The sequence below is a fragment of the Gambusia affinis genome, linkage group LG02 (genome assembly GCF_019740435.1).
Source record: "Gambusia affinis linkage group LG02, SWU_Gaff_1.0, whole genome shotgun sequence".
In the NCBI taxonomy this organism is placed as follows: domain Eukaryota; kingdom Metazoa; phylum Chordata; class Actinopteri; order Cyprinodontiformes; family Poeciliidae; genus Gambusia; species Gambusia affinis.
The window spans coordinates 18017933-18041279 of record NC_057869.1 but is presented as its reverse complement, the minus strand read 5'-3'; the positions used below and the strand labels follow the sequence as shown (position 1 = coordinate 18041279).

The 23347-nt window shown below is 37.7% G+C and overlaps 1 protein-coding gene across 6 annotated transcripts in view; it reads left to right on the top strand.

Annotated features, from left to right (window-relative positions):
• Positions 1–23347, top strand: part of plekha7b (pleckstrin homology domain containing, family A member 7b) — a 90245-nt gene that overhangs the window by 56708 nt on the left and 10190 nt on the right. For 4 of the 6 annotated variants that reach the window (XM_044100069.1, XM_044100074.1, XM_044100054.1 and 1 more), the window contains 15 exons: positions 1361–1780; positions 1966–2506; positions 8174–8257; positions 9433–9567; positions 10423–10476; positions 15379–15450; positions 16577–16657; positions 19250–19399; positions 20118–20219; positions 20470–20581; positions 20752–20939; positions 21635–21826; positions 21918–22026; positions 22167–22258; positions 22525–22746. In XM_044100069.1, the coding sequence (XP_043956004.1) occupies positions 1361–1780; positions 1966–2506; positions 8174–8257; positions 9433–9567; positions 10423–10476; positions 15379–15450; positions 16577–16657; positions 19250–19399; positions 20118–20219; positions 20470–20581; positions 20752–20939; positions 21635–21826; positions 21918–22026; positions 22167–22258; positions 22525–22746 (2554 nt within the window). The remainder of the gene's footprint in view (positions 1–1360; positions 1781–1965; positions 2507–8173; positions 8258–9432; positions 9568–10422; positions 10477–15378; positions 15451–16576; positions 16658–19249; positions 19400–20117; positions 20220–20469; positions 20582–20751; positions 20940–21634; positions 21827–21917; positions 22027–22166; positions 22259–22524; positions 22747–23347) is intronic. The other 2 variants (XM_044100059.1, XM_044100084.1) reach the window with 2 other exon arrangements.

The window sequence follows — 23347 nt, the reverse complement described above, 5'->3', positions numbered from 1 at the left end:
TTTTTTTTGTTTGTCTTACTAAACCTTCACAACGGATTGCAAAAAAATCTCCCGTAGTCATCCTAGCCTTTTACAGCAAGAATGCTGCATCTATGAAAAATGTTCCCTGAACCACACTTATACCTCTGTAATCAGCAAGATGCACTGCTTCGAATCTGCTAGGCAATATTGCCACCTGGAGACCAATACGAGTCAGTGCTGCAGAGTTTTTGTGTATTTTTCTGGGAAAAGGAATAAATGCTGTAAAAACTATATTGCTACTAGAAGGTCAAAGCTTATTTAGAAATAGCTTTGTTTAATTGCTTTTTCACACCATATTTTTAAATCGATTAATTGTAAAAAATATATAAAGAAATTATTAATTGGTGGTTCTATCAGGGACAACAATTCTCTGACCAGAGTTGTTTCATGAAGACAAATTGACAATCATTCTACTGAATTACTATGTAATCATTACTCTCCTCTGTCCACATAAGCATGCCATTATGTGGACAGAAATACAATCAACTTCTCCTTATATTTAGCCTTGTTCTGCAACAAAAAGGTGCCTCATGACAAAGACCATCACAGTTTGTTGATGACTGGGCTATGTGGCCTCAGACCAGCGAAGATGTCTGAGCTAATCACTGTCCAAAGCAACAACAGGCACAAGAGCATGAGAACTGGATCCGAAAACAAGGGAGGAAGGTGGCCTGTTGTGATGAATCAAGTTTGATTAAAGATCACATGATTGGCTGCATAATTGTGTGTTGCTGGTCTTGGTAACACATGGCAACAGGATGCCTTATTGGCAGAAGCTGACAAGGGCAGTGTGATGCTTTGGGCAAGTTCTGCAGTGAAACGTGGTTTTGTGCCATCTTCTTTGATGTTGGATACTTGAACCGCACATTCCGTTGTTGCTGACTATTATTCGCATCCTTTTATCAAATCAATATTCCTTCTTTTAGGAGGATAATTGACTCTACTGCAAAGCAAAAGCAAAAGTGGTTCTGGAATGGTTAGATGAGCACAACTCATCCTTGGGTGTGCTGGACAAAGAAGTCCCATATCTTCTGTTTGCACTGTTATGTCTGATACCAAAGCACTTAAGGGGTCTATGGAGTCTATGGGTCAGGACTGTTTAAGGCTGCAATAGGGGGATTAACACACTACTATCTACCTGTTCTTGATTTAATGGCTGATTTATGTATATTGCTGTCTGTCTGCTGCCTTATATGCATTTCAGAGATAATTCTGGACTCTATTTATAAACTTCATCAGAAGAGGTTGATCAGATGCCTATCCATCTAAACCGTATAATTACCGTAGATGTTCTATATCCCTGTTTAGCTTTTGTTAACCTGTCTCACGTTTTCCGCAGAGAATTGGAGAAGTCTGTTCAGCAAGCAGTCCCTCAGACCAACCATGTCCACAATACTCAGATCTCACCCAAGTCAGACGGCACTCACAGGACAGACAGAGGAGAAGCTCAGGATAATGGGATCAGACTGGCTCACGGGGATGAGGGGAGGTATGGTCTGGAGATCCAGGGAAAACCTAGCCATGCAGCCCCACAGGAAAGAGTAGAGAGACTTTCACCAGACTCTGTCAGTGGACCCCCCAACAAAAACGGACAGCAGACTGTGATACAAGTGACTCTACCAACAGAGCAAAATGGAAGTGTTGTCTATCAAAGGGGCTTTGTTTCACGGACTGACTCGGGGAAGCATGTTCAGAGGAAAAATACTCTGGCTCAGGTGGAGCAGTGGGTCAAAGTTCATAAAAGCGACCCGACAAAGAGGTCAGTTGGCTCTGATTCCTTAGAATGCATCTCTTTTAAAGAACATGAATGTGACAGTGTTGAATAAATGACAGCTCCATCTTGTGGTTAATTTGAGAACTGCACAATATATGGCCCCTTTTTTCTCATTGTGTTATTTATAGAGAATTTAAAAGATCGTAATGTCATGTGTTTTTCTGTCTCAGTGCTCCATCCGTTGAGTACAACCTCCCTCGGCGGACTCCTCCTTTAAAGCCCAAATCCAGCACAACGGATGCTACTTATCAGTCGCTACCAAAGTCCCCTCGCCTCCTGTCTGGCAGCAGCTCCCCTCCAACAACATGCAACCTACCCAGTGACTATAAGTATGCCCACGATCGGCTGAGCCACTTCCGCATGTCCACCGACGAGCGAATGGCCACGAAGGAAGGGATGGTGTGGCAGCTGTACGAGTGGCAGCAGCGGCAGCAGTTTCGCCATGGCAGCCCCACTGCTCCCATTTATACCGGCCCAAATTTCACAGACTCTTCATCCTTCAGGGTTACTGTGGAGATGCCACGCTCCATCTCTGTCCCTCCGTCTCCGTGTGAAGTGCCACCATCAGTCCCCTCCACTTTTAAACCTCTGTCCCCACGCAGGCCACACACGCCCTCAGACAGACGCACCGTCCGACCCCTAGACGAGCTGGGACTTGAAGACAGCACAAGATCCAGCTCCCCTGGCAATATATGTGCTCATCTCTCTCAGGTATTAAGCTGGATACAAACAACTGATATTATATTTCCCAACAAAAACATTTTCCAGTTAATTCTGAATATTTTTCACCTTCTTTACTAAAAGATAATTCTGACTTTTGTCCTGCTAAAAAAATTTTTAAGTTTGCAACTCAAACTGTTTATGTTTATACCAGGGGTGCCCAAAGTGGGTCCTCGAGGGCCGGCATCCTGCATGTTTTAGTTCTCTCCCTGGTAGTACCAACAACCTTTTCAGCATGTCAATGTTCTTCTTAGGCCTTCTAACAAGCCATCATTTGATCCAGGTGCATTAAACCAGGGAAAGAACTAAAACATGCAGGAGGCCGGCCCTCAAGGACCAACTTTGGGCACCCCTGTTAATACTAATCTTTTCATTTTACTGACATGTTTCTTCTCAGTAGAAGATATAATAACATTATGGAGTGAACCGATTGAGGTTTTAGGGCCCAAATAATACTCCGAAAGGGAAACTGGAAGAAGAGGTATAAAGTCATAGACTCTTTGTGATCAGTATACATAGTCTGAACTCAACAACAGCGACAGTATAAGGAATGGAGTACCTTACTTTAGGTTCAGATTCTGCCACCTCATCACTAATGGAACTGGATTGTCTCTGTCCATAAGTGGAGTCTCCATGCTTGCAGCCCTGCTTGGATGCTGATGGAATCTCAACAAAATGATCTAGGTGGGCTCCATGAAAGAAAAATGTTTTGCTACTTCTGGCACAGGGCGCTTGAACTCCAGATTGCATAGGAATTAGTAGCTACAACCATGAGAATTGTAAAGTAACTCATATGTGTTAAACTGCATCCGTGATCAATGTGTGTGCAGACTATGAACTCTTGCACTATGCACAGATGTTACACATAACAAAACTTATAATGTGGACAAACAAAAAATCAAGCACAAACTAAGACACAGGTGATCAGTTCCTTCAAGCTCAGATGAGAGAGGTTTCTGAAGTGTCGTGTTGATTCTACAGACATTGGATGTGCATGTCAGGTGGGAGTTTGTAAACAAACAGATGCAAGCTTGGGGACAGAGCAGAGGCTGCTCACATACGATGGATGGATGGATGGATACCTATCATCCTATCATCTATCTACCTACCATTTGTCTGTCTGTTTGATTCAGACACTCTTCAGATTAAGTTTTTGTGATTTTCACCTAAATCTGTTTTTGTATGAACAGAATGATCCAAGAATTAATCAAAAAAATCAATAGCAGATTTGGAATCGTGAACCTCACTGCTTGTTAGACGGATTCATCCCCTTAATTTGATCTGTAAATAGGGAGCAGCTTCTTCAATGTGAGAAAAAAACTGCGGTGGGGGAGTTCTCACAATGTTATAACATTGTGAACCAGCTTAGACACCCAGAGCTGAGACTTGTCTGTGTTACCCAGTGGAAACATGAGAATCCTTCTTTTCATTAATTTGCTGTTACTCCGTCGTTTAAGCCTTAACACTGTAATACAGGCACACAGTAACCACCAATAGCCTATCATTGGCATGGGATTGAAGATGACTTTCTTAGGTCTCACACAGTGCACTAAATGACAAAGGTCTTATTCTCACGGTAGCTTGTGACGTCAGAATGCTGTGCGCTCACTGGGGCCCCATGGGAAGGCTTTCACGAGAAGCCTGAGAAGGCTCCAACACTTCAGCGTGCACACTTTGATGCCCGTGTGATTCACAGAGACCACACCCACAGGTGGCGTGAGCGCATGTGAGTGAAAGCTGGCTTCTGCGCCGTCCCTTAAAGCCAGCAAAGCTTTCAGACAGCACCGCCACTGCCACAGGAGACGGAGCGAGAGGATGTCCCGCAATCCACACCCTGCGCCGTCTCCTCACCACACCCTCCACATGTGAAAAGTTCTCCTTCTGAACCAATACCACAGCTGCCAGCGCACACAAGCTTCTCAACCAACCCAAAGGCTTTGCATAAGTAAACAGTGTCGTAGATGCTATCATTCACTTCAAGTGTCAAGACACTAATTACTACCACTGAACAGTGAGATTCACAATTATAGGAAGACACACGTTTAACAAAGGCAGCCACAGTGCTTGTGCAAAACAGCAATGTTTGTGGGAACTGCTTTTAGTCTGTACCCAGCATCTCAGAGGCTGATGGTGCTTGAGTAACGCTGAATGCCTCTGTGGAATATCATTAAGAAGTACAGTGTGTTTTATCAGTGGCTAATCCAACTTGCCCAGGGCTTCTCAGCATCCCATAAACATCTTTACAGTATCCCAACCATCAGCACTGGTCTCTTTCTTCTGATCTCGCATTTAAATAAAAATCCTATTATACAGCAAAAAAACTGTGGCATGGGAATCTCAAAGGGAACGGCTTACAGGGCTTCTCTTGCTGGTAGCAAACAAATGTTATTTTAAGAAAGCAGGTTTGGTATAATTTATGTGTGGTTAATTAAATCTCTTGTTGTTTGTGTCCTTTTAAGGTTCTGTGGTGGGTCTAGGCCTTTTTGCTAATTCTGTGTGTTAAGCAGAAATGTCAAATCTTCCAGGCCCTGTAGCATCTAAAACTCGAGGCACACCTTGTTTCGAAGAAGAGTGGGAGTGATAAAAAAGGGAGAAAAGGATAGATGGAAAAAAGAAAACTGCTGCGTAGAGCAATTTGTTTGCAGACTTGGAGGCAATAGTTTAACTTCGATTTAGTGTGATGCTGTGATCTTTACCCCACTTTTAAAGCTCTTTTAATAAAAAGATTACTTTTTATTAATTAGACATTCAAATCTTTGACCTAGGCCTCTTCAAGGCCAATACTTGCTTAATATGGCTTTTAGTATCTGGTAGTGGGACACTTTTTGAATATTTTGTTACTTTATTTTATTGTCTATTGTGTCTTTATCTTAATGCTGTTTTGTTTTTTGAGTTTTATATGTTTTCTTTTATTGGGGCCTGCCATAGCAAAGCATAGGAAAGCGTTGAAATGCCTTGCAAAGCGGCTGGATCTTAGCATGCGGGCTATTACTTCTGTTGGCATTTTGAGTAATTGGCGAAAAACGAGCCAAATTCAAATCAAAACAAATTCTAATTGAGACTGTTTTGTGTCATTTAGATTCAAAACAGAGATAGAATTTTGTCTCCCACTGTGGCTCACATGACAGTTTTCAGAGCAAAAGAACACAAAGGAGGGCAGAGATGTTGGGAATTGAGACGGTGAAACACTCAGTTCCTACAGGGGAGGGGCAGAGCTTCCAGTTAGAACTACAGAGACACCACCTTACTACAAAAACACTTACGGTACTACAGACAGCTATATATATGTTTTATGAAATATTTACCACCAATGACTAAAAAAAGAGAACATTTTCACTTTTCTGCCAAATTCACCAACTGCACAATTCTTAAGTAGCAAATAGCGTAAGATCATTAGTATTTCAAAAGAGCAGAAGAAATCGTATGATTTTAGAACAGTAGCAATATTTGTTTCTTAGAGATGAGCGGGCTTTCTGGTTACCAAGTGCCACAAAGTAGACATCTGATTTTTACGTTTGCAAAATTTGCCAGCTGTAAATTTATTGTGTCTAAGCAGAAAAGCAGTATTTTTCTGGTAACGAACTGCCACGAAGTGTAAATCAGACTTTTACTTTTCTGTTGAATGTCTGTTTTATAATATATTTACCACCAATGACAAAAGAAAAAAAAAACATTTTCACCTGCCAAATTCACCAACTGCACAATTCTTGTTAAGTAGTGTAAGATAGGTTGTATTTCAAAAGAGCAGAAGAAATCTTATGATTTTTGAACAATAACAATATTTGTTGTCAATCTGTTGCTAAGAGATGAGCACATTTTCTGGTAACAAACTGCCTCGAAGTATAAATCATATTTTTGCTTTGTGTTGAATGTCTGTTTTACAATATATTTACCACCAATGACAAAAAACTAAAAAATATTTTCACTTTTCTGCTAAATTCACCAACTGCACAATACTTTTTAAGTAGCATTTCAAAAGAGCAGGAGATATATCAAATATTTTGGTAAGAAAGTGCCACAAAGTAATAATCTGATTTTTTTAATTTTCCAAAATTTACCAACTGTAAATTTCTTGTGTTTAAGCAGATAATCGGTATTTCAAAAGAGATCATTTTTTATAAACAATAATATCAGTTATTAGTGTGGTGTTAAGAGATGAGTGTTTTTTGTCTGGTAACACATTGCCACGAATTATTAATCACATTTTTTTTTTGTGTGTGTGTGTTGAATGTCTGTTTTATAATATATCCACCACCAATGACAAATTAAAAACAACAAAACATTTTCACTTTTCTGCCAAATTCAGCAGCTGCACAATTCTTGTTAAGTAGTAAAAGATAAGTTGTATTTCAAAGCGCAGAAGAAATCTTATGTTTTTTGAATAATAACAATATTTGTTGTTAATCTGTTGCTAAGAGATGAGCGTGTTTTCCGGTAACCAAGTGCCACAAAGTAAACATCATACTTTTACTTTTGTGTTGGATATCTTTTAGAATTTAATTTACCACCAGTGATGAGAAAGAACATCCAGCTGCACAATTATTGTTAAGTAATAATTAATATAAGATAAGTAGCATTTCAAAAGAGCAGAATTTTTTTTTTTTTTTAGAACAATAGCAATATTTGTTGTTAATCTGTTGCTAAGATATGAGCGTGTTTTTTGGTTACCAAGTGCCATGAAGTAAACATCTAATTTTTACTTTTGCAAAATTTCCCAACTGTAAATTTCTTCTGTTTAAGCAAATAAGCAGTATTTAAAAGAGCTTATGTTTTATGAATAATAATATTGCTTATTAATTTGATGTTAAGAGATGAGCGTTTTTCTTTGTAACGAACTGCCACTTCGTATAAATCAGATTTTTACTTTTGTGTTGAAAGTCTGTTTTATAAAATATTTACCACCAATGACAAAAGAAAAAAAAAACATTTTCACTTTCCTGCCAAATTCACCAACTGCACAATTCTTGTTAAATAATGTAAAATAAGCAGTATTTCAAAAGAGCAGAAGAAATCTTATGTTTTTTAGAACAATAACAATATTTGTTGTTAATTTGTTGCTAAGAGTTGAGGGTGATTCAGGTAACCAAGTGCCACAGAGTAAACATCTGATTTTTACTTTTGCAAAAGTAAAAATCAGAAGGCAGTCCATTAACATTAGCACAAACATTAGCAGTAGCCTTTTCCTTAAAATAAACCTTTTAGCTATTTTTGTTATTTATTAGCCATGTTTAGGAAGTCAATGCAAGACAACATGCTAGTGATACCCCACATGCCACTTGCAGCATTTAGGCTAACATTAGCATTTTGGCTAATTTTAGCTTATACACTAATTTTAACATACTGAATGGTGTAAGTACATGTTACTCAACATGCTTGTGACTCTCCACATGCTATTGAGTACATTGTAGCTTAATTTAGCATCAATGCTAATTTTTAGCATCAGAACGCTGGGTTCTAACCGACAGGCCCACTTTGGAGGGCCCCGTTTAAATTTCTACAGAAATGTTCTAGTTTCTACTCATTATAAAGCACCTTGGTTAATCTAGTGGTTAATGTATAGGGCTATACAAATAAATGCATTATTTATTATTATATTCTGTTTGATTCAAATTTATATTATTTTTTAGTAACAAAGAGATAAACTTTATCTTTCCACAGACTTCCCAAATAGAGAGAAGATCCGTACCAGCTATGGGCTACATCACACACACCGTCAGTGCTCCCAGTTTGCATGGCAAAACGGTAGGATCTTTTGGTTCTGTTGCCTACTGTAATCTATTTATATTTTTTGTTATTGTTACTGGCATACAGTTTTGTGCAAAGGTATTTGGTTACTCATTCCATTGCTTACATGAGGCAATCTTTTAAAGTGTTCTTGATCAATACTTCTTCATGCTTTATGAAGACCTTTCAAAGTTTTCATTTGCTGTTTGGCTGCTCAGTTTCCCTTTATGATAAGAAAATGCTGCATTAAGCTAGAGTGGGATTTTAACTTCAACCACAACAAACAAAGCTGATCTGTTAAAAAGATCAGCTCACAAGTAATCAACTCATAATTAACAAAGCAAGACCATATTCGTCTATATTCTTTTGTCAGGCACAATGGAGGCTAGCACAATGATCAGTGTGTGAAACTGTGTTTTTCCAGTTTATTCTTAAAAAGAACTTCTTCTAAATTTAGTTCAAAAAGGTTAGAATTAATGAATTTATTTTGTAGTTGAGATCCAGTACGAACATGTTCTCATTTGTGTATCAAATTATGATTGAAATAAAGTTGAAGTTAGAGATGCGCAATATATCAACAATATATCAGCCGATATCAATATCGGCTGATATTAGTTATTTTTTTAACATTGCTTAATGTCGGGGTCCGAAAAAACCTCAAGAAACATTGATGAGGTCTACTTTGAAAGATTGAAAGCAATGTATGAAGAAACAAGAGCTGTTGTTAAACATTTGCACAGTGCTTTTCTTATTTAAGAGTAAATTAATAGGAAATTAAATACTGTTGAGTTTTTTTTGTTTTTTTTTTTCCTAGATTTCCACAATGATCTGTCCATGTTGCTTGCATTCCTGCACTATGTTGTGGAGGAAAGGCTAAGCAAAATAGATAACCATGCTCCAAATCTTCATAACTTTATGCTACCAAAGGAAGAAGTTGTAGCAATTGCTTAGGGAGGATAACCATTTTCTTTCTACAATGAGTTTCATCTGAATTAATTGTCAGTGAAAAAGTTCTTACCGTAATAATTTTTTAAGTTACAAACAGACAGCAGTGTACTGGCCTTGGTGTCACTTGGCTCTGAAAGCCACTACAGTAAAGCGGTTATAATGCCCAGATGGTTATCAGATATTTTCTCTCATCCCTTTGCACCATCACTTGCTGTGGGCCCCCTTTAACTCTGGCTTGGCTACAGCCAGAGGAGTTGACTCTGCTTCTCATTCAACTGCGGAGGCACCAGGCCAAGATGGCTGGTGTGCATAGCCCCTGCAGTGCGTTCGCTCACCTGCAACACCACCAGCACAACGGCCTTCTAGGCCCCAGCCTGCAGGTCAGGGACACTCATTCCTCCCTAACGCAGCATTCTGCAACCCCTGCAAGTGCATTGTGGCCCCGTCGTCCCAGTCATTCCTGCACATTACTTCCCTGACATTTTGACAGACTCCGCAGTCTCTTTGGCACTGCCTGGTTGTCTGATTTTATTCTACCATTCTGGCATGACGTGAGCTGCATTATAATTACAAGCTGCATTTATAACCTTTAATGTCACTCGTCCAAACATAACAGTGCTACTAGAGCTTTGCTTGACTGTGTCTATTAAAACTGTTAAAAGCTAATCTGCCATATTCAAAGCATGTTGCTTGTCAAAGTTGCTTATATGACGCCACCCATTTTGACTGGTAGATGATGTTGCACCACATTTTGATCTGTGTGCATTAATGTTTTGTGTTTGGGGTTATCATTCTGAATCACCCACCAGGGCATAATCTTCTTTATGAGCCTGAGAGGGAAGATCACTGCTGTTAGACTAAAGCTGCAGTGCTGTTCAGTAATGACAACTCCACCCAGGTTCTCATGTCTAACCATTCTCCATGCTCATGAGGAAATATAGGCTCTCAGTCTGACCACATGTCATGCACAGGACCTGTGTTGCTGAGTTGTGTGAGAGGTCACAAATGAGACATTAAAGCAGTTCAAAAATGTCACCATTACCTAATTACAATGTGGCTTCGCTAATTGCAGATCGAAGCATAGAGTTTGAAATACACTATAATTGAGATCAAGTTAATTAAAGTTTTGTTTGTAAAACCTGGACAGCACATAAAGACTAAAGAAGTCATCTGGTAACCCATTATCCTGTGCAGCTTCATTTCAAATGACTTATCTCTTCACTGCTCATTTAAAGGCTGATGATACTTACATACAACTGAAGAAGGACCTGGAGTATCTAGATCTGAAGGTGGGCCCCAACAAAGAAAACGCCACTTCATCCTTTTTCATCTTGTTCTCAGTATATTCTGCTCTTCTGCTGCTGCCTCCAGCATCTGCCTCCCTGATTCCCTTTTACCTGTCTGTCCTCTGTTCTGTGCTCTGCTTTCTACTGTTATGGTGGAATCAAAATGTCTTTTATTTTTCTAAGTCAGTCAATATTGAACGATATGCTGGTTTGAATTCCCATGACAACCCAAAATTACCGTACTTAAATAGAAGGAAACTGAACTTCTCTTGTTTTCACCTCTAAAACAAAACAGAGGGAGTTCGCAAAATGTTTAGTTACCTTCTGCTTAAGCACTTACAAGTTCAACAGTAACACCAAAATGGTGGAAAAATGTAGACATCTCACCATAACACTAGATGATATTCTTATTATTCTGATGTGATTTGAGGTGCTCCTTCACAGGACTGAACAATATAAAAATGTGACCCTCAGATCCCATCAGTATAACAGATACTTAACATTTATTTATTTCCTGGATTTTATTGTAGCTAATAAGTGGCCTGTATGCTGTTCACACTGATGCACATTCAAAGCAAAATTATCTTTATGCTAAAGAAATTGCATTACCTTTTAAAGACAATAAATTGAGCTTCTGGCCTTGCGAGAATGTAAAAATGTTTTGCATGCCAAGTCAATTGGCATTTCTACTGCTTTTGAAATTAATGGAAGCCGAGAACGGCCAAGTGAACGCAGTATTTTCTTTGTTTGCTCAGGATACAAATATATTATCTCCAGAATGTTATTTCAATTACAAGATAATTGGAGTTTAAGTTTTATCATTCGGTATTGCTGTCATGGCACATAGCAATGATCTAAAAAAGTTGTGATTAATGAAGGATGTGCCTATTTATGACTTTTACTGCTTGAAATTGTATTGAAATTTGAAATACCAAAATATGTTAAAAGTCATCAATCATAGAACACCAAAAACAAACCAACAGTATTTTGCGGATTAAATGTTTTATTAATAGAAATATGCACTTTTATCTGCAGATAATCCAAATAAAAAGTGTTTATCTATGGATAACGTTCAGAACAAAACTAAATCAAAAGATGACCACTCTCTGCTTCTTTACAGGTGTGGTGTGATTCATTTGAGGATATTTTGCACATAAAATGCCTCAGGTCTAATTTATATATCGCAAATACCCCAAATAAGTTATTGATTATGCATTGCTCAATGATCTTCTGGCATGCAGAGAAACATTTGCTTACATTGAAAATGGGTTTGGGTCAGTTTGCCTATTCACCAATTTGCTTATCTATCGTAATGCAACGTTGTCTTCCGTTTTTTGTACGTGAAGTACAATTTCTTCCCTATGTATGCAGTTTATTAGGTGTCAGTCTAATTTTCTTTATAAGTGATTATTTTCAGAAATTTTTGTGATAAATGCTCATAATTTATTTAATTACAAATTATTTGGAAAGGATTTAGTTTTGTCACTTTCAATCAAATCTAAAACAACTTACATGCTGTTACTAATGTATTTTCCAGATTCAAGAAACCCAATTTCCTTATCCTAGACTATGATGAGTATATAAGAAATAGCTTAAGTTGTACATTGTCAAAGTGCGTGTGAAACGTCCCCCCGTCAGGTTCAGACTGATGACAAAATGTCCTCCAGAAGACAACATTTTATACCTAACTTTTTGCAGGTATAAAACAACAGAAACAACAAGCTATGATTGGAAAATGGGCAAAATGACCAGCACCCATGGACAGTCTGTTTGAAATGTTTACATGGCTTTTGTACGCCTGCTACAGTATGAGAGAATCCTGAATACCTCAGCGCTGCTCTTTCAGTACATAAACTGCAAAAGTGATGAAACAATTAATTATTGGCAACTATATATAGTATATAGTTTATTTGAAAAACATTTTTGTGTTGCTAGTTTATATGTTACAAATAATGGCATAATTCACTGTTCGTCCAACAACAGCTGACATCTAAATGATCTGAAGAAAATAACCATATTTGAAAACTTGTACAAATAAACAGGAGGTCAAACGTTCATGATGGTGATAGTTTACATCAAATGAAGATGGATTGGACCATGATTGCCTGTGATCTTAAATTAGTGGTAGTCATATATTATGACAAATGTCACCACACTTAACACTTTCAATGTAAAATTGCAATTTTACTCAAATAACTTGTAGTTTCTAATCTGAAAAATATGATCTTTTGATCAATTAAAGAATTTTCCCAGCCCAGAAAATGATTCCAGCAACACCACAGAATACATTATAACACCCTCACATGCTGTAAAGCACCCAGTCTGACCAGTTTTATTTATTTTTGTACTTTGACATGTAGAGTCAGTGGAATACCCCTTTAACTCTGTTTGCCTTTTCCACTGCTCAGTAGTGCCGTGATGGGTGTGCCGATACTGACGTGGGTGTTGAGTGAATGTACCACCAGCACCACAAACAAGTTTCAGCTTCGAGCACCACCAGCCATGAGAGACAAATCTCTGGATGTTATTGAAAAAAACAGCTCACACAGGATGGGGCAATGGTTACTGTAGTTATGAATTTAAAAGAAATATTTCAGTGACAATATTTATTGAAAACATAAAACAACATAGTAAATGTTATTCCAGAGAGGGTTTGAACATCTCTACATAAAAGAAAAATATGTAAGATTTAAGAAAATGTGCTATTTCATAACTGAAAATAGAATGATAGTTTTTCTTAAGACAAAAAAATTCTTCATAGAATAGTAGATTCTATACCTTTTTTAATGATATTAACGGCATAACATCTTCTGCTCTTACTTCTTTTAGTGCATGGGGCTTACAAACTAAAAAAAAAAAGACAGATTTTGATTTTCTACATCTACCTCTATTAAGTTTTTGTTGATTTCGTCTTGGGAAAAAAGAAACATCCATTCCGTCATTGTCTTCCGTTTATCTAAGATTGAGTTGTGAAGGCAAGCGATCCTGAAGCGAACCCCTGACATCCCCAGTGACGTCCTCCTGCTCATTCCTGGGGATTCCAAGGTGTTCCCGGGCCAAATGGGATCTATAATCCCTCCCGCGTGTTCTGTGTCTTCCCCAGGGTCTTCTCCCAATGGGACATGCTCATAAAGCCTTTAAAGGGTGGAGCCCAGGGGGCACCAACCACTTCAACTTCTTTCTTTTTCTACTTTGGGCTCCCCCTATAAGGGGAGCTCTTCACCATATCTCTAAGGCTAAGCCTTCCCATCTTGGGAAAGCTTTTTTGGTCACTTGTATCCAGTCTCTCGTTCTTTTGGTCATGATTTATATATCATGATCATAAGTAGGGGTCAGAACACAATTGAACTGGTAAATTGAGAGCTTTGCTGTTTGGCCCAGCTCTTTCTTTACTACAAAAAACCAGAGCAGTCACTCCATTATTGTAGACGAAGGCCCCAAATCTGTCTGCCCATTCCTCTCTGCATCCTACTGTCACTCGTGAACAAGATACCTAAATATGTAAGCTTGTCTGATTGAGGCAGAGACTAATATATAACACAAAAGTTTATATATTTTGTGTTATATAAGTATATAACACAAAATGTGCCTCCTGCGTACCCGCTTCAATGCGCGCTGCTGCGTGCTCGGTTCAACTCGTCACCAATAACCCTAGCTTAGCATTTGTGCATCCTGTTTGAAGAAACAATTAGAAATATTTCTTATACCACCATCTTACGATTGTGTATCAGGATTTAGTTTTAATGGTGTTTGCAGATATGAAATATTGGGAAAATGTTTCATCTTGCTTTCCTACACATTTAACTAACACACTTTAATTACTGCATAAACCTCCCTGCTTTGAAATTTGCTGTACATGTTATAAAATATTGCTACGTGAGGGAAAAGGCTTTTCTACATTATGTAGACTGTGCATAAACAAAACTGCTAAAGAACTGGTGTTGCTGCAACTCAGATCGTACAAACCATCACCCACAATGTGCTATTCATCTACCCAACATGAGTGACACCATATGATTACTGACACTGCCTGCATGGTGTAGCATTGTTACTGAACTAGACCATTGCCACCTTTTGTCATCCAGCAGGACAAAAGCACTATGGCCAGAAAGCTCAAGTGAGCCAAAATGAGAAATAAAATATCTTCATTGGTGTGAGTCCAGTTTTCTTCAGGTCAGAAAAAAAACTAACATCTTGACAGATCCTGAAGTGATAGGATTTCCTCTTGAAATGATTTTCCACCCTGTGTAACAAACACTAGATGTGTACATATATTAATCATGTCTGTCTAATTGATAATGAAAAGCCCCTCATTTTGGGTTTCATCCATGTGAGTCCAGTCCATCCATGAGTAATCTCATTTACAAAGAGATTACTCATGCATAATGTTTGCCTGAATGTAGAGGAGCAAAGTCTATAACAGTCTGGATTCAAATCAGTTTATTTAAATAATGCCAATTTGTAACAGATTGCATCAGTTTGTTCATACTTGAATTAAATCCTGTACAAAATGTTCAGTTTATATCTAATTAAAATTATTTTGTCGAAAATACTGAAAATGACATACATTCAAAAAAATATATAAGATGTATATTTTTCTTTTAAAAAAAATCTTCATTTAAAAATATTCAGTAAGAGCAGCCCTGAGCTTTCAGGATTTCCTGAGACATGATCAGATGTCTTTGTTTTAAATATATTCTTCACTTTCACCACAGATTTTATCAGTGGATATTTACCCTGTTTTTTTTCTAATTTTATTTATCTTAACTTTTGCAGCACTGTCATTGTGGATTTTAAAGGAGATTGTTTGTTCATAAGTGCATTTATGAAAGGATTAGGCAAATTCTAGTACTTAAATGCCACCACTGAGGGTTTTACGATGTTTTAAATAACTTTGAATTTCAGGTCACTGGACAGGAGAGCTTAAAAAAGGGGAGATCTTCAAGGCCTGTGAAAATTGCGGAAAGTGACGCGGATGTAAGTACATGTTGCCAGAGTTTACAGAACAAACGCCCTGTTTATCAGTCTTTTTCTCCATGATTTTCTCTTCCGACTTCTGACAATCCACTACTGAGACGCAGCTGACTTCAGTCTGACTTTACTGTGTGCTTAAGTGTGGTTTTCTGTGTGTGTTTTTAACTTGTGGTAAACAGAGGCAGCAGAGCTAAGGGAACATGTGTGTTGCAACACTGTGGGGACACGCATCCGCGCTGCACAGTGTGGGCCTGAGAGTATCGACCACAGCTTTTATTTTTCTCCCCACAATTTAAAGGGAAAAATGCATGTAATGGGAGTTTTAGATGTTGGGCTGTTAAATTTTTCAGTTTGATTTGCCTGATCCCGCTTTTCTCATTCTTTGTTTTGTGCTGAATGGAGGTAAATAGGATGGATGTCTTGGCTTTTCATCATTAGCATTGTTCCACTTTAACAATTTATAAGAAATTGCCAGTAAATTTGTCTGAACAATGAATATTTCATGCAATTAAAACAACAATATGTGGCAGCCAAATAAAAACAGCTTAATTATTAATTGAACAGAATGATAAATAGATCGGCGGGGGAAAAAAATACAGTGGGTGAGAAAGACTGTGAACTCGGCAGTCTTATGTTGTTTTCATAAACACATAACCCATTTCTGGGAAAACAATTCTGTCACTCTCAGTAAACAAGCCTTTCTCCAACAGTGAATGTGAAAATATGGATTTTTGATTATGATTACTCATAATGGGTATTACCAAATCTTTCCCCCTAACTAGACAGCGCAGAGCCTTTTGATATATCTTACTGTGTTGTTGAGAAGAACTCCTCTGGGCTTTTTACAAAGATAAGCCTTATTGACAGACGGAGAAGGCTACAGTAGACGATCAATGCGTCTCCGGCGGCTGCAGGAGCTGAATGAAGACAAGAATGGAGCGTTTGGCCTCTGTTGTAAACACATGCTCTGTTTATCACCCCGTTCTGTTTTATCTCGTTCCTGATTCTCTGTTGCTTTACTTTAATACTCTGAAGTATGAAGTATTATATATGGATTGCTTAGCGTGGGGATATGGATGCTATTCTTTGTTTTCATCTGTTCTGATTACATCTGTTTGTTTTCCTGTAGGTCAAACTAAGTCGACTTTGTGAACAAGACAAGATTCTTCAGGAACTCGAAGCAAGGATACGTAGTTTGAAGGAGGACAAGGTGTTTTCTTTTTGTTCATTAATTACGATTAATAATTGAAAGATCTCTGATCATCTTTTTTAATCATTCTTCCCACTAAAATCTCTTGATTCAACATTACTGGCTCAAATCTGGAGGTTATATATCAGTCCTCTGAGATAGTAAATGTCTGTGGACTTTTGAAACCTCAAAAATCCACAATATGTTACTGTTCTGTGAGGGAAAACTACAAGCTTGACAATACAGAGTGAGATGACATTGGAGCCGTGGAACTTCTTTCACCAATTCACCGGTACCTCTGCCAGTAGAAAGTTAAGGAAGCATGACAAATACATGTATGGATACTAAAAACTGAATTCAGAGTATGTTTGCACAGTGGAGCAGTTGGTCGCACTGTTGCCTTGCAGCAATAAACTCCTGGGTTTGAATCCTGCTCCAGGGATCTTTCTGCATTGAGTTTTTATGTTCTCTCTATTCTGGCTTCTTCCGAAACAGCCCAACAATACCTGTTAGGTTAATTGATTACTCTAATTTGATCTTGTGTGCCCCACTTCTTGTACATTGACAGCTGGAGATGGGCAACAACGGCTGCAACCCTGGAAGGAGAAGTAGATATATAGTGGCATAAATTATTTTTGTTTACCCCTACAGTCACTTTAGAACCACTTTTTAATAACACTTCCCTTATAAATATCCACAGTATAACAAAACTTTTAAAAGTATCCTTTCTGGTTTGCGGTTTGATGTGACATTTCAAGATTAGCACTGGTCCCCATCTAAAAACTTCTTTTAAAACTTGCTGGAGGCACCCCTGATTGCCAAATATGATGAAGAAACTCTAGATAAATTTGTCTCTTATTGCAGTTGCATTAGTTAAAATACACCAAAAGGTTTGCAGTTTACAAACTGGGAGCCTTTGGGATTAATATTAACTTGGATCCTTGTCCTTATTTGTTTGCCATATGAGCAATTTAAAATTAATTATTGCTATGGCAGTAAAAATGTTAATATCAGACAAAGATAACTTGAATACATACAATTTTCTCAGATGAATATATAGTTCCAGGCCTTGTTCAATGATCATTAACTGTAATTTAATCACAATTTTGTTCTTTTCAATTTGACACAACCAAGCATGGTTCCTGCCATAGTTGTGGAATCAAGAAATCCCCTGAAAAAGAACTGTATGACAACATGAAGTAGAGTAAAAGATCTCTGTAAGGAACACACTATATAAAGAAATTTAAAAATAAGAAACAATTTTTTTATGATCTATTAGTGTGAAAGGAAATAATAAAGCAATCTCTTAAACTTTAAGATTCAAATAAACCACAGTGAGAGGTATTATCCACAACATGAAAATGTGGAGCAATGGTAAACTTTCAAATGGAGCACACCAAAATTACACAAAACTGCCTTGACGACTCATCTATTAGGTAGGAGAAAATAGCACATTTACAGGAGTAGAGCAAGTTTACCTTTAAATAATATAGCATGTTAGAATTAAAACTTTGTTGGCAACAAAATTCAGTTAAGATGCTGTGGAATGAACTTTTACAAATTGATTATTCTCGAAAACCTTCAAATCTGTCTAAAATAAAAATGATTCTGCAGCAAACAGTGGGCCAGAATTCCTCTACAAAGATGGAAAAACTCATTGTCAGTTCTCTTAAACACTTGATGGCTGTTTTTTTTGCCACCAAGAGTGGCACAACCAGTTAATAGGCATATGGGGAACTTAGTTTTCTCATAGGACCACGTTGGTTTGAATAACTATTTTTTCTTTAAGAAATGAAATCATTATTAAGAAAGTAATTTTCTTTTTAACAGTGGGGATATTTACAATGATGACTCATTTCTTCTAGCTCAATATTTCTTAATGCTACATGTGTAATTTTTAGAAAAATACACTGTTCCTACTCAATAACTGAGCAAGTGGAGGGTTTTGGATGTGTATTTTTATTAACTTCATAATAAAAATGTTTTATGATATGAAGCATTTAGGTGTGGAAAAGCAGAAGAAACCTGTAAGGGTACAAGTACTTCACTAAATTCTCACTCTAGTTGAATTATGTTATCTTTTTTCCCATTTTTAAAGACTGAGAGAAATTTATCTCTGTGACTTTCTGTTTGTATAGCCCAGGGAAAATGAAACAAAAACTCTAACTGAAGGCTTAAAAAAATTCAAAGTAAAAGAACAAAATTATAATCAAAAATAAGGTTGCGAGGAATTGGCGACCTTTAAAAAATGTTGTTTTTTAATGTTAGATCTTTTTTCTCACTGAAATAACTTACTCAAATTACAGGTTGGATGTTTAAAGTGTTAGATTATATACGTTGCAGCTTTTTATACATCTTAACTAAGGATGCCAATATGTGGTGAGATGTATTTAGTAAAAAGCTGTTTATGAATTTCTAAATGGAGAATTCTTCCCACCGAGAAAATGTACCCAAATTAAAGGTTGGATTTGTCTAGTTTATGTTATGTAGTAAAAGATTAATTTATGTTAAGGTTCTTCTACACATCTTTATCAGGATTGGCAATAAATATGAATAGCTACTGCACTGAGACTTCCTGCTCTTTTTTTTTTTTTTTTTTTTTGTTCTCTTCAGGACAAGTTGGAATCTGTGCTGGATGTTTCCCACCACCAGATGGAGGAGTATCGAGATCAGCCGGCTCACGCTGAGAAAATTGCCTATCAGCAGAAATTGTTGCAAGAGGATGTGGTCCACATCAGGGCTGAAATATCTCAAGTGTCCACCGTAAGACCCAAGCTTCTCATTAATAACTTTACAGATAAAAATAAACCTGCAGCTCATTTGAGCTTTAAATATAACTAGTGCCATGTCTTTTTCCACAAAAAAAAAAAAAAAATTAGCTAGAAGGAAACTCTGTTATTTCTATGCTATTCTGGGTATTGTGTTTCTTTAATTACTTGAGAACAAGATGTTCACTTCTGTTTTTAGTTCCCTTTTAGCTATTTCTGCAGCTGGCACAATGTTTCAGGTTGACTGTGACTAACAAAATGAGTAATTTGGGGAGAAACCTGAGGTTGTGAAAAAACTCATGAGTGTATTTCTCGGCAACATTCAGCAAATGTTCTCTGATATTCAAAATATTTCGTTTTTGAATAGAAAATATGTAGTTTCAAATCTGGAGTTACAAATTAACCACAAGATGACAGGAAGTAAACAAGCACATTCTTTATTATTTGTCAGTTGTTAGTATTTAGTGTGGCTAAATTAGAATGTGCATATTTTAATCATATATGTACATTTATAATACAAACTTATTTTTATTTGAACAGGTTTAGTAAAGCTGGATTATATTTCAAGATACGTAAAATGCAGATGTGTATAGGACGGCTACATGTTTCTTGAAATTAGTTAAATAAACATGGCTGTCCAAGAAAAGTTCATAATCTCAAAGTTGTGTTTTTTATTATGTCATATTGGGAGAGTGTGTCTGATTTCTCTATAGGAGATGGAGAATGCATGGAATGAGTATACCCGACTGGAGAAAGATGTGGACTGGCTGAAGTCAGCCCTGCAGGGACAGATGAACCGCCATGATCTTTCCCAGGTCTGTCTCTGCAGCCTTTCACTTTTATACACAGGCTTTAATCAGGAGGAGCTACAAATTATAAATTTCAAATTCTCATTCAAGGCAAAAAGGAATTTGGTCTGCGTCTGTTCAAAGATCACCCATCAGTTTCATCTGATTTGGATGAAAGACGGACTTTGTATTTGGGTAGTTGTAAAGTATGTGTTAAAGACAGTCCATGTGTTCTGTCTGCTAATGTTGGAGCGGTTCTGTGTTTCTCTTTGAGCAGCAGGAGAAATTGCAGCTCAGAAAAGAACTGTGGAGGATTGAGGATGTTATTGCAGGACTCAGCACCAGTAAAGCTAATTACAAAGTCACAATTGCTTCTGTTACCAACCCAGGTGAGGTTACAAATGAGAACTCCAAACACTATTAGCACTATCTGAAACTTGTCCATCCTAATCTTACTTATTACTTAAGCACTGAATGTTTTTCTTTAAAAAAAAAACTATAATAATAAAAGCAGTGTCTATGCATCTTGTTGCATTTTTATGCACATGACACTCTCCAGAGAGAAAATTTGTGCCTTCAGTGCCAGTATCATCAGTGCCTTCTGTGTCTGGGAGCCAGACTGCTGTGGAGATGAGATTGTCCCAACCGCAGCAGAGCCCCCACCTCAGCCATGACCCCAAGCTTACCTCCAGTTTCAGCCAACAGCCATTACAACACTCTACTACCATCTTCAGCGGCTTCAAATGGGTGAGTGATCAACTCTTTCTGCATTCCTGTCTCCACACCATCTAACCCAACACCTGGTTATATAACCTGTTGTGGCCAGGTTACACATTTGCCTTCCACTCCTCCCAAATCTATTTATGATTCCAACAAAACATAAATAGATGCTACATTATGATGCTACATCTCTCTAATACAGGTAAGGGAATTATTACTGATAATAACTTCAAGCGGAACATTACTTTACAAACTCTGAACCTACCCTGTAACTTCAGTCATCACCGTACTTCATACATTTTCTGAATGTTCCGCCTATTAAATGCCAGTGGTATTGAATAACATCATAAAAAAATGAATAAAGTAAAAAAAAAAAATACAAAGTTGATTGTCAATTCCTATGGTGTATTTGTTGAATGTCAGTTTTAGAAATTAAGGCCTGTTTTTTGTGGTGAGAGTTTTAACAAAATGTGCATTTACAAGAAAGTTGCATTAAAAAAAGAGTTAGAGACTAGCAAAGATATCTTTTATTTTTAGAATAACACCTTTGTAATTTATTCAACTATTTATTTAACTTAAAGGAATAAATTCTGCCTGAACTCTTAAAGAAACGTGAAATATCCTTTTATAAACTTAGAACAGTATTTATATGCTGGTAATACAAACACTGTATTTTTCATTTCAAGTTTCTCTAAGTAGCTCATAGTTGTCTATGTGTGCAGTGTGAAGAAGATGTGCCTCCCAGACCTCCTCTACCTCAGCTCTACAGTCCAGAGGAGCATCCTCCCGCAGTGCCACCGTTGCCCCGGGAGACGACAGTCATCAGACACACCTCAGTGCGTGGCCTCAAGCGACAGTCTGACGAACGCAAAAGGGATCGAGAGATCGGCCAGTACACAAATGGGGACAGTAAAGTGCGTAATTTTTTTTTTTTAATGTTCGTGCTACTGACGTTCGCAGGTCTAAACTTGTTTCTTTTTTTTTTATCATTTAATTGTCTTTCAGGTGGAACTGCGGCCTTTTCTGAGTGATCCAGAGCTCATTGGAGCGGGAGATGGCTCCAGTGTCGTAGCATCTGGCCGTGATGGAGGTTACCAGACGTTACCAACCAGAGGTAGATGAACTGAAGAGGTTCTAACCCTGACAGATTCTGTTCCAGATTTTGTGTTGTCTTAACATTATTAGATGCTTTTTTTATTTATTTTAAATATCAAAGAGAGAACAATGTTTTATTATTTGTCGGCTTCCCTTCAGGGGCGGCTAGCTCCTCAATGAGGGTGAATCAGTCTTCGAGTATCTCCTCATATGTGACTATTCGAAGATCTGCTTCAGCTGCTGGTGCAACGGTGAGACTTGGAAACAAAATAAATGAGAGACTCGGCAGATCCGACCTTCATATGTCAATAAGTTTACTCACACTTCTCCTTTTAAGCTACCTTAGCTCTAAAAACTTGATTTTTCTTCTTCCTTTTTTTTTTTTACTGGAAAATTAAAAATGGTTTTACCTTCCAGTTGGGTGTGCAATTTTATTTTTGTGAAGTATATATTTCTTTTGCTGTCTACTGCATCTTTCATTCTTCTTTTCAACTTCTTTTCCTCCTACTCATCTCAGGAGAAACCAAAAAGTGCCTTGGAGCGCCTGTACTCGGGGGACAAGGTGCAGCATCAGCAGAGGGGGAAGATGAGTGCCGATGAGCAGCTAGAGAGGATGAAGAGGCACCAGAAGGCCCTTGTCCGCCAGCGCAAACGCACCCTGAGTCACGGAGACCGACACGCATCTCCAACGTCGCGTGGTTCTTCTTCGTCGCGCCCGCTCTCTGCAGACTTTGGATCAGTATGTTACTAGAACATTACCACTCACACTCTCATGCATGACGCCAACCTAACGGAGAGTGGGGATCGACAGTAATGCATGCCTTCACTTGGAGCAGACAGTTTTCCCTTTTTTCTGACATAAGTTGAATGTTAAACCAATAAGTTAGTGATTTGTTTGTCCACTGTTTAACTATGTATGTGTCTGTTGTTTTCAGTCACTGATTGTTTTTGACTTTGACTGCAGACAAAATAACAGCAGCCTATAATGTGGCTACGACTCTGTTTTCCCCGACTTAAAAATATCAACATTCAAGGACGCCAACACTAGTATTAGACAGTAGGTCATGCACACTGAAAAATACTTAGATTACATGGATTATCTCCTTTTGTTACATGTTTAAATTTATTAGGTTTACACAGAGATGAACAATGCCTTGCAAAACTAATCGTATCCCTTGCATTTTTGTGTATTTGTACAGAAATTGGTTCATAATATCTTTGCGGTAGAGAAAGAATGCATAGTTTTCAAGGAAAATGAAAGATCTGAAAAGTGTGATGTGCATTTGTATTTAGTCCCCCTAAGTCAGTCTTGTGTAGAACCAAAACGGTCTTTTGGGCTG